Source organism: Falco peregrinus, chromosome 4 (assembly GCF_023634155.1).
Source record: "Falco peregrinus isolate bFalPer1 chromosome 4, bFalPer1.pri, whole genome shotgun sequence".
NCBI lineage: Eukaryota > Metazoa > Chordata > Aves > Falconiformes > Falconidae > Falco > Falco peregrinus.
Genome location: NC_073724.1, coordinates 53,679,392 through 53,691,361, shown reverse-complemented (window position 1 = coordinate 53,691,361; position 11,970 = coordinate 53,679,392). Strand labels below are relative to the sequence as shown.

The 11,970-nt window shown below is 39.4% G+C and overlaps 1 protein-coding gene across 1 annotated transcript in view; it reads right to left on the bottom strand.

Annotated features, from left to right (window-relative positions):
- The window catches only part of SLC9A2 (solute carrier family 9 member A2), a 37,368-nt gene that overhangs the window by 5,502 nt on the left and 19,896 nt on the right, over nucleotides 1-11,970 (bottom strand). The window contains exons 5-11 of the mRNA XM_055802441.1: nucleotides 11,520-11,722; nucleotides 8,599-8,688; nucleotides 7,237-7,307; nucleotides 5,618-5,779; nucleotides 4,962-5,058; nucleotides 3,935-4,066; nucleotides 1,968-2,058 (exon numbers count right to left, since the gene is read on the bottom strand). Coding sequence (XP_055658416.1) covers nucleotides 1,968-2,058; nucleotides 3,935-4,066; nucleotides 4,962-5,058; nucleotides 5,618-5,779; nucleotides 7,237-7,307; nucleotides 8,599-8,688; nucleotides 11,520-11,722 — 846 coding nt within the window. The remainder of the gene's footprint in view (nucleotides 1-1,967; nucleotides 2,059-3,934; nucleotides 4,067-4,961; nucleotides 5,059-5,617; nucleotides 5,780-7,236; nucleotides 7,308-8,598; nucleotides 8,689-11,519; nucleotides 11,723-11,970) is intronic.

Here is an 11,970-nt window from a genome sequence, read left to right as displayed (position 1 = left end):
TAAATTCAGTGCTTTCTGATTAGACCCAGTAACAGGCACTTAACTCTGCCAAGACAGATAGATTCAACCTACAAACACCCCTCCCCTCAAAACTGTAACTTTTAAAGCCCTCACTCAGCTGCTCCGTAATCGCCAAGTGCCCCCATTTGAGTTGACATTTTGCCAGTTGTGGCTCTGGACATGGAAAAACCTGTTTCTGAGCTACCTGGGGTTTAGTCCCCACTTACATCCAAGGAGGATATAAAAATGAGATTTCTCACTCTCACATCCCATGAAATCTAATCTGAGGCATTTCCAGAGCGTGACATGTACAGGAGCTCTAGAAACTTGACTTTGGAAAAGGAGTGTCAACGCTGAGCAAAGGATCTCCCAAGCTCAATGTACAGATGGGAGGAAACATCCTGTCCTTAACATGCTTAAATGCAAGATATCAACGAAAATCCACAGGGCAAATCTCACAGGTTGCATGTGCTGCATAATCCTTCATCCCCTCACAGCAGGGTAGAAAACAGTCAAGGGAAAGCTGGTGTAATCATTCAGAAAATGCTCTTCAATGATAGCTATCAGGTAAAACTTTCTGGATGTGTACATGTGCATATGTTCCCTGGCAGACTTAAATTGATTAACATCTTTATCAGAATTGCACACTTCAGTCATTTCATAATCATTTTAACAATCATATATGAATGCCTCAGATTTGTTCTTAGACTTAAGTCAGATGTTATGTTTTAAATATATCAAAGCAAATAATCATGTATTGTGCAACTGTCAGAAGAACAACTTCCATTAGTAGCCTACATGTTATTTATTTTAAAAAGGTGAGGAAGAGGTCAACAAAATACATCACCACATAATTATCCATTCACCCAGATAATTATATATCAAGGAAGGTCTTCATCAGACTGTGTTTGCAAGCTTTCCCCCCCCTAAATATGTCAAACAATATATTTTTTGACAATTGAATCATCTGGAGGCACATTTCCTCTTTAATTCTAGGTGACAGTAGGTGACCTCTGCAGACATAACTACAGAGTAAGAGACATCCTACATTCAGAGGAACAAAGATGTAATTATTAACAGACAAAAACATGGTCTATTGCTAAATTAATTTGGAAGGGTGGGAAGCTAATTGGGGTGGGGATCAGGATGTTTTAGTGACTGTGCAGATATTTAATCTTCTCAGCAAGAGATCTTCATGGTTGCTTGTCATGAAAAGAAATGCTCCTGAGCATGGTATAAGCATGGTAATGCAACCAGTAATAAATAATCAAAAGTAATATCCAGAACTGGGCAAAGTTTTTACATCAAGTGGTTGTCTTTCTCCAGTTTTTTTTTATTTTGTTGTTAGAATTCAAGAACTCCAATATAGAACATTTGGGAGTTCAGGCAGGAAAAAAAAAAAAAAAGAAAGACATTTTGGTTGTAAACCACAGTATTTTGAGAAGTTCTTCATGATAACTGTAAACCAGACCTCATGTCCTCATTCTCCTGGTTAAGTTCTCAGAGCAGTGTCCTCTACCCTGACCCCAAGAAAAGAAAACAAATGGGCTCATAATCCAAGAGGGAGATCTGGGCATTATGGAAGAAAGACAAGTCAAATGAACCATGGCAGTGTTTCTGGTGCAAAAGTGTTTCAGGCTGCTGCTTGCTTACAGGAGATGTGCTGGAGGGCACAAGGCATTTGAACTGAGAAAGCCCAAGACTCTGCTTCCCGGGGCATTTCCCCACACTCAAATACCTGCTTTAGGACTCATTGCTTTTAATGCTCCAAGACCCCTGCTAAATATCCAACACCTACAAATATGCTGTGAGGGTATTAACTCTAGAGTGAAAGCATGTGCACATAAAACAATGTTTGTTTCAAAATTAATATGCTGATTTATTTACATCATTCCGGGAAAAACTTTCCTTCTATGTAGGTAAAATGACTGCAGCACAGTAGGAAACAGCAGAAAATTTTTCATTACCTCTGGAAGATGTTTTATTTCTCACTCGTAGTTTCTCTGGGAGTTTTGTGTTTTTAGGAAGTGAAAGGAATCTTTTCGTATTTGCAGCAGCCTGTGTGCAAAGAATTATAAGAAATGTTAAGTTATTGCAGACTGAAGTACCTGCATAATGCATTTTAAGATACATGACTGAAGCCTGAATGGGTTTATGTAGCTAAAGGGCTGGAGAGTTCGTTTGGGATTAGCTAATATGTGATCTTTTACTACCCACTGAAGTTAATGTTGATTGCTGGTTGAGGACTCTGCTAACTAAGATAAAGACTGAGTAATCTCAAGCAGCTTAATCAAAGGAAAGACTAGTGATATGCCCTCTGAGATCAAAGTTAATAGATGTATGCTTTCTAACCTCAGCCTTACCTGTACGAGTTTTCCTAAGGAAGGCAAACACTGCAAGTGGCACTACTTCATGCAACCCCAGTTTGAAACTTTTTATTAGTGAGCTGTAAAAATTAGGTTGAGACTGAAGCTTGGGCACAAGAACTAATCTGTATTCTGATCCTGGAAGTGCTTTATACATATAAATGACTATACAGTTGACTAGTCACGCTGAAGCTGATGGGGAAGTTAGGCACCAGCGTGATCATTTACCGGTTCAGGGCATAAAATCCTTGTTTTCCCAAGACTAAGCTCTAAAGGCCCTGGGAGCAGTGCAGTGCGCAGCTCATACTTCCTGGAACGTGAGAGGTACTTTCCCCGACAAGTTGCTTTTTTTATAAATTCAAAGTTTCTCAAGGGCATCCTTTCTTACATTTATTAGAAAGATTTTTTAAAACCTTTACAGTCTACCAGCTCTCCTCTACTTGTACCATTCACTGTTGCACACTCAAAGGGAACCTGAAAGGAAATTTATTTTCCATGAGAGATTTTCCCTCTTTGAATGCTCAGGACCACGGTGCTTTGTGGTGGATTTATCCAAGGATAATGACTTTTAAAATTACAACCTGTGCATTTTAAAAAGCTGCCACACACCCTGTTTCTCTCCCTGCCCTAAAAATGTCTCAGTCCTGCTGAGCCTCTTCATTATCCCACCTAGTAAATAATTTATTTGTATGACAAAGGCAACATATATAACTGGTTGAGAGGGAAAAGATCATTCATGGACAGACTTATTGTCATTATTAACACCACAGTAGCCACGGTGATGATCACAAATGAGATATAGCATTTATTGGAGACATCATTCCAGCCTCAGCTGCTGAAGAACGACTGTATCAATGAAGACAACAGTCATTAAGTATTCCTGTAACGTGGAGATACATATTTATAGGATGGTTAATTTCCCTGATACCTAAAATGAGAAGATGGTTTGGGGGATCAGCTTCCCTGCTGAATCAGTGTGCTCCATTCAGATATGGTCTGAAGTCTGCAGTGAAGTATTGCAGGATTGCCTCAGAAAGCCAAATACTGTCATGCCACAACATTTCTTGTAGGCAGAAGGGGTTTTGCTGTTCTGTGTCAAAACCTAAAGTCCTGGCTACATTTTATAAATACTAAAGAGCCCACAACATTTTTCAAATTAAGATCTCCCTGACTCGATTAAAAGTTCCCTTTCCCGTATTTTGGAGCATACTGTAAGTAGTTTGACTACCTCAAATTTATTTTTGACCTTGATCATCCACACTTCATCAAAATACTGGTAGAGAATACTGACTATCCCTTAGAAGTAAACTGTGTACAGAGCCTGTTCAGCTCCTCTGAGATAAAATTATGGCAGCAGATTCCACTCCCATATCACATTCTACAAGCCTGAAGCTTTCCTGAAAGGGTCAACACAAACTAAGGGGCAATTCAAGGTGTGAGTGTGACATTGTATGTGCAGTTGTCTTCCAAATTCAGGGTTTAATTTTTTCTGCATTTCAGAAGACTTTTTTCTGCATGACATTTAGCTACAAATAACTGCTTTCTGTAAAACAACCAGATGCAAGTACCGGTCTTTCTCTTGACAGGCTGTTTGTTTTCCTCAGGCTCTCCCTAAGGCTGTGCCGGCGACGGATCAGAATCTCTTTGGCCTGCTTTTCATTTGCATCTGCAGCCAGGCTATGACGGTTATATGACATTGTCTGAAATATAAAAGCATTGGTCACATTCTGAAAAGCATAATATCAAATGTGCTGAACTATACGCACAATGCAAAACAGGCTTTTTGCTTTAATGTTTTAATAAGTATCATAAATCCTTGTCAACAAAATCATATTGCAGATGATTAAGAACAAGAACAGTAATTATGCCAGCATTTTTTTAGTCATCTGCTTCACAAGCACCTGTTTTGTTTGGGTTTTTTTAACCTGCTGATATTTATAATGAAAAAGTAATTGAAAAATGCTGGCTTAATACAGTGTTTACCCCTACATTGTACTAGCTCCACTGATATGTCAACAGAAGATGCACGTTGGAAAGCGATGAGTCACCTATGGGGAGGTCATTTTTACCTCCAGCAAGCTGAAGCTTGCTCCACTTTTGAATGTTTTCCAAGGGCTCAGGCATTCAAACTACTTAGCCACAGGAGGGTAAATGTGAAATGTCCTTTTGCTTTTATTTCACAGTTTTTCCAGCTCATCACCTCTGCTCTTAATGCAAACAACTTCACAACTGGAGGCAAATGGGAAATCTAATCCTATATCAGGAAGTGAGCAAAATACTGATTCAAGTGGACAGTGTTGGGTTGGATTATGCCCTGTGATCCTTTTTAAATAATGTAAGTATATTGCAGGTAATATGACAAAGCCATTAAGCTTTATCAATAATATAATATCAAGTAAGCTGTTTGCATAAAGGAGTATGAATATGTTGCTGTACATACGATAGGACATGGATTCATAGGTAACAGAAGTAAGTAACAGCATTAATCATTATGCACTGGTACAGCAGATGTACTAGCCCAAAGATATGTTAGGAAGGTAATCAATATATTTGAAGAGTAGTAAGGTATTTAAGTACGCAAAACTTCATCCTTACTCGGTGTCGTATTTGATAGAGATTCTTTGTTAATATTTCCCGCATATTTTCCATTTCAGTGGGAGAAAGTGGCTTTATCTTTCCTTCATGATATTCACTGTGGCAGGATAAAAAAAGGAAAAGAGAAAAGAGAGAGAGAGAGGAAGAATATTTTTATTTTTACGACTGGGAATTACATTTGGATTACTTCCTTTGTTACAGTTGGAAACAACATTTCAAAAGAACTGATGAACAGGTGAAAACAGCATGTAGGAATGAAATCTTGATCTTATTTGAGTCAGTGGTAAGGCTTAAATCTCAGTCTCCAAAATTTGATATAAATTACGTTAAACTTTAAATTTGCTTAAGGTACTTTTCAAAATGCCCCTCAGGCTTCCCTTATAGCTATTCACAGCAGATGGGCAGGCACTGGTTCAAATCCAGCTCTGCTCTACATGGCAAATCAACGTTCCCTTGAGCAGCTGCCGAACACAGCTCACCGAGCACTTCATGTGTGAGCTGCAGGCAGCTCCCGTTTTGTATTCACTTACTGTTCAGGTGACAGTTGGACACAGAGTGTCCTAGGTCAAAGCACTTACGCTGGCTGCAGACTGGGCTGTGAAATAAACGACGTGACCCAGCCGCAACGTGCATCCACGCTGGCATCACTTGCTTACCTGAGTGATACCGACGATGGGACCTTGCTTATCATTCCGCTCTCTGCCATCTCAATGGCATGTTTGATTTCCAGCTTCTTGTATAAAGAAACAATGCTGGATTTGGGCTGGTTCTCCCGGATTAGAAGTCTTCGCAGGTATTTATTGTCAAACTTTTTAAACCTGTACATGAGGTAAACCAACCCAACCAGTTAATTTTTACTGTGCATAGTTAAGAAAAGCCAATATACTGTAGCTAAGGCATTTGTGAAGGAGTTTATTGCCTGGGAATGTGTCTGTTCATATTAACAGACTACTGGTGAGTAACATTAAAAAGGGTCAAGTTCATCTTTGCTTCATATAGACAGTCTTAACGTATGTTTTCATTAAGAAGTTAATGGACAGTCTCTCCAGCAGCAACCTTTAACTTTTAGGTATTCTGTGTTATTAGACAATATTATTTTTAATTCTCCATTTTCATCAAGACAAAGAGAACATCAAATATTTACTGTAATAACAAATAAAAGGTCTAAATTTGCACTGACTGCTTTTTCTTTGAAATTTTAGCCTGCTTTTGTAAAACTTTGCAAGTTCCCCCTTCCTCTAAAGCAACTGCAACCCTCTTGGATGCTTAGTGAAAAAATATTGATTACAGCTGGAGTGAATTTGTTTGTCAGAAAATATTTTGCCCTCTGGCCATTCTGAAATTATTCTTGAATTTGCGTCTGAAGGTCATGAAGAGGTGGGACCCTCCTTTGCTCTGTAATCTGTTAAAGACCTCACAGACTAGAGGAGAACCAGGCTGAGTAAAGCCGTACCCATGTCACGCATCTGTCAGGAGAGTGTCCTCACTGCGTTGCCCTCAAAGTCATTTGGAGAGGGCTCTTCTCAGCCCTTCCTGCTGGTGTTATTCCTCTTTGTATAAAACACTGAAATTCTTGTTGGAGCAGTGCCTAGGAAGTGGGTGAGCAATGCCCATGCTTTGGGTCTACAGGTTTTGGGTGTAAAAGAGTGTGCTGCTGAGAAACAGGAGTTAGATCCAAACCAATGACGATGACTCAGCAGCTAAAGTGAAAACATGAATTATTCAGATATTGCTGGTGATAATCTTTTTAACCGATACTAAAGCCTTAAACAATCAAGAACTGTGGAGCTGCCTGCCATTAGGATCTCACAGGCACCTCATGACAGCTGTGCCTTGATCTTTCTAGAGAAAGTCCCAAAGCTTTTGTTATGTTTCCCATCAAATAGGGAACTAACCCCTCACTTAGCACCGCAGAGACATACAATTTGCAGGAAGAAAGCCGGATGGGATGAAAGGCTCGGCAGACATACAGGAAATGCTCTGAAACAGTCAGAAACAGGGAGGACACACACCCTCAGAAGGTACCACACTTTACCCTGGGATCAGAGGGCTGCCTTTCTTCCCAGCTGGAGATTTTGTTCTACATGCTTGTGGTTTAGTAAGAAGACATTGTTTTGCTGCTTTTCCTTTGTAACCCACATGTTCTAAAAACAAACATCCGCTTTCAAGAATAAAATGCTGAAAATGAAATCTGATGCCCAACAGCCTTCACTTGCTGCTGCTGAGCCAGTTCAGCCTCTCCTGTATGACAATGAGTTTTAAATGCCATTCTTACTTATCTCTCCAAAAGTTGTGACCCCAGTGTCCACACACATCTTCAATTCCAGTCTTCACGTGGTCAAAGAACTAAAGGGAAATGTTGGTTCATTACATAAACTTATAGACATCACTTGGCTTGCCCTCAGAAATTATTAGTTTCTAACTTACTTCAAAACAGAAATGCCTGGTCAGAATTCAGGATGATGCTTCAGTTTAACTAAATGCAATCTAACCAAACTCAGAGATGGACTCTTTTTTTGTTCCCCTGGAGCTTACTTAGCTCACAGTCCCAAAAGGACAGAAATTAGTTGCTAATTTCCTCAATGTCAACCTTACTCAGCTCCTACCTGAATATGAAGGTTTTTCCCATATTTTCACTTCTTTTAAGTTCCCTAACCACTCCAGGCTATGCCTGGGATTTCTCCAGGCCTGACAGTGAACCAGGTATGACTTTGTGGAGGAGCGAGCCTGAGTGGGCTCCCCACGTCTGCACCTCAGGATGCACAGAATAGAGCTGAGATACCTAGCATCAGGTCCAGAGTTCCTACATTAGACAACTGTGGTCTAGTCTCACCTTAAAGCATCCTGATCACCTAATATTAGAAACACACTCTCTCTCAGCCTATTATGAATTATGAAAGAGTGAATAAGTCCACCTAAGATCTCACTTGATCCCCAGAGGCAGCTCATTTGCTCCTGATTCAAGCACCATAGTAGGGGTCTCTCAAACTCAGGGGAAAATCCTGGTATGTCCAAACGTTCAACTCTAAAAGGATGGACTTCTAGATGCCTAGACTGAATTCTTTGCTGAATTTGGTCCTTATTATTCCTCATTTTTGGAATTTCAAACCACCTGCCACAGGTATGCTGCAAGGAGAAATACATTCAAGAATATGCATGGCTAATAAACTGCAATAATTGGAGACACACATGTACCAAATACAAACCCATAAAGAGGCTGATGATGTGAGAGTTAAGTAAGTTTAAGAGTGTGTTTAGGAGGTGTTTGCATTTGTTTGATTAACTCAAATTAAATGTAATGTGATTAAATTGGCAAACATTTCCTAATGTAGTCAAGTTCTAAAATAACATGTATCTCATATGTTAAGCAAACTACAGAAAGTTAAACTACCTCAAGAAGTGAACAATTAAGAAAATGAAGATTTCAAAATAATGGTATATATTAATGCTAATTTTGGTAATTACCAAAGGATAAATATAAGCTTTACAGTTATTGTGCTTATAACAGCTATTGAAAAGAAATCTAAGAGTGTGTCCCTCTCTGTAACACTGTACACTGAACCCTTGTCTTACTGAAAGCCACTAGGAGTTCAACCTATATGAAGGTTTCTTTTATGACACTGAAGCTGCCTCATACCCTGTTATAAATTTCTTCACTGACAGCAGGCTGCTTTTTATTTGACCTTTTGACATCAAGAAACTCCACCAGTGGACGAATTGTTATTCCCTGTGAAGAGGAAAAAAAAAAGGCAAAGAGTTATGGGTTGGGTTCTTTTTTCCCCATGAATGTAAAGAAAAAACAAAGCCTTTAAGTCTTCTCCATCTCTGTCAGACCTGAAAATGGCAGTGAATACTTTTTTAGCTCTGGATACCCTTTCACCTTCCTAACCCCAAAATCCAGCCTGACACAATAATTATAATAGTGAATTAATTCACTCTTGTGATTAGCAGGTGTTCCACTTAGCTATGAAGTCCTTGTCAGCACACAAACTCCACTAATGCAACAGAAGGGAGGAAGGGGCTCCCTAGAGCTAAGAGTTCCAAGAGGGGCACCCTGACCAACCCCATCAGGACTATGTCACTTACCCTATCCATAGTATTTTAAAACTTTTTTTTCAATTCTGTTATGCATTAGAAAAACCCTCACTTGTTTTCTGAATTAATAAACAACCCCCATCATTCCAAAGTAAACATATAAAGTCCTGTCTTTTAGTGATTACTTCCAAAACAGGTACTCAAAGATCTGTCAACAATAACATTAAAATTGCTATTCAAGGCCATGACACTAAGACTTTTTGTGTCCTTGCCTGATTATTCTGAGAGAAAGAACAAAAAGTTTTGGCTATCCCAGAATGATACAATGGTTTTGAACAAGTATTTGTGGAAGAATTGACATAATTTGTTTATTTGTATAGGTGCACTGACACATGGGAGAGGAATGTATCTCTGATGGTGTTGAGATCAGTCCCTACTATCCCAGAATAATCAGGTTACATATTTCTTTTCATAAATGAATCGAGCTTTATCTTAAAAGCAGTTAGGTTTCTTTGCCCCATTGCTCATACTGGAACACTCATCCTGAACCTCATTGTTCTAATAATTAGAAAGCTGCTTCTTAATTGCATCATGGTCACTTTGTACCACTTTGTTCTTGTGCCAGCATTTGTCTTTTTAGTTTAAACAGTGTTCCTCCTTCTCCTCTCTGGTGTTCACTCCCTCATATAAACAGTAATTATATTCCTTCTCCTCCTTCATTTTGCTAACGCCAAGGCATCCTGGTCTCCTTTCACACGACAGGCTTACAAGTCCCATGATCACTCTAGAACACGACACTATCCTCTGACGGAAATACCTGTCTCAGTACATCTTAAGATCAGATTTGCCTTTCTTCTGTATCCACTGTACTGGTGGCTTAAAACCTACCCTGTTTCCAACTAGTACACCTGTGTCTTTTTCCCTTTCTATTTATTTTTTTTTTTTCAAACAAAAGGTTCTCATTTCATAAGAGAAACCCCTAGTAAAAAAGTTCTAGCAAGAACACATTTGCACTTATTACTGATAAATTTCATTCTGTTTCTATCATATTGGCCCTCAGTTATTCTATTCTTTCTACATGATACCACATCTCCCTGTTGCTCTGAGAACACCTTCCAAACTCTGTCATCAAGAAATACCAGCAACAAAAGACTGCTACGTTTATGTGCCATGGTCAATAATGAGAATATTAAACAAAACCATTCCTAGAAACCATCCTTGAGGAATTCCATTTATAAAACCTTTTCAGCCTTTTATCTGACCAGGGTGGTTGAACACCAGAGCAGATGCCCAGAGAGGCTGGGGAATCTCCACCCAGAGATATTCAGAACTTAACTTGACATAGCCCTCAGCAACAAGATCTACCTTTGAAGGTGGCCTTGCTTTGGGCATGGGGTTGGACTAGACACCCCCAGAGGTTCTTTCTGACGCAAAGGACCATATGCTTCTATTTCCATTTATAGGAGAAATTGTCAGCTCCTTCCTCATTCACTTTACAATCGTCCTAATGTCAATCTAAACCTCAGTTTAACAAATAATTAAGCTAACAATCTCCTACATAGCCCTCTCCCCCAAAGATTTTACAATAGTCCAGTTAGATGAGATTACTCTAGAAAATAAATTTCCTTATCAAAGAATGATACCAGGTTTCCCTTTGGTAAACCATGTTGCATTTCATAACACATTTCATTTACTTCCAAATTTTAAATGATTTTATCCCTCAAAATCTCACAGCTTACATGCTAAGGTCAACTAGCTGACCTCCAGCTGCTCCAGCCACCTCTTTCCCAAGCACAAGCACAGATACTTGCTGCTTCCCATGGCACCTTTATCGATGTAAAAGGCAGGCTAAAAAAATATATTTTTTCCCACAGACCTGAAATTCCACATACTAGCCTCTCACACCTCTCACCGCTCTGGATAATGAGTAGAGTGACATGTTTATTTGAGGGGCTTAGCCTCCTCTACGTTTTGCTGGGTTTAGTCACTTTCCTCTCTCTTGGTCACTCTTGACCAGGCCTCCATGGCCAGATTGACACCAGAGACAAGTTCTTCACGTTCTTCCACAGAGCTGCTGCTTTCGGATGGATGTCCAACTGGTCTGCAACATCACTGCCTAACACCCAGACTCAAACACTTCAGTTCACCTCTCGGTGCCCTCCGTGCCTTCCATCCCCTGCTTACTGTGCACCGAATCCAACACCAAACTCCTGAGTAAATGCACAGCTTCAAATATTCTAGCAAGGAATTAGTGCTAGGGCTGTACACAGATTATCTTTTATCTCTGCTCCAGGCTCACTAGGTCTTAAATGCTTAATACTACTTATATGTTAGCATAAGTACTTAATATCTGGCATAGTTTTGCTACCTGTCTGTGGCCTGCATAGCATTTTTCTTTTTAAACTATGACCATGAACCTTCAAGTATGATCCTTCCAGTAAAGTTAGGACATTTGTTTTTCTACCCACTGCTTATTTACAACCTGTCTGAGACAGAAGTCATACAGAAGAAGAAAAGCATTACCTGAATGAAAACGGTAAAGAATATCACCACGATAACAGCAGTGATGAACAATTTCTTCCTGGGAAACACAGCAGGAGGAAGCAGAAATACAAGTGAAAAACAAATAGCTCCTCGAAGGCCTCCGTAGGCAATAATAAATTGGTCCTTAAAAGTGAGAGGAATTGTCCGGAAAACATTAATGATCTGAGTCAGAACAAAAACACCTGAGGGAGAAAAACAGAAATACAAGCAGGAGGGAAAAAGAGGGAAACTAAATTACACAGAAATCCCTCACAATGCTAATAATTGTTTTAAAACGTTTCTATTTGCCTTTTACCTATATGTCATTGAAGAAATGAAATGTTACTTAGCAGCTTGAAAACATCATGGAAGAAAAAATTAAAATGCCTAAGCAGCATCATCTGAAAGATACTTAGTGAGCTAACTACCTCAGGTCAGCTGGATTTAGGAC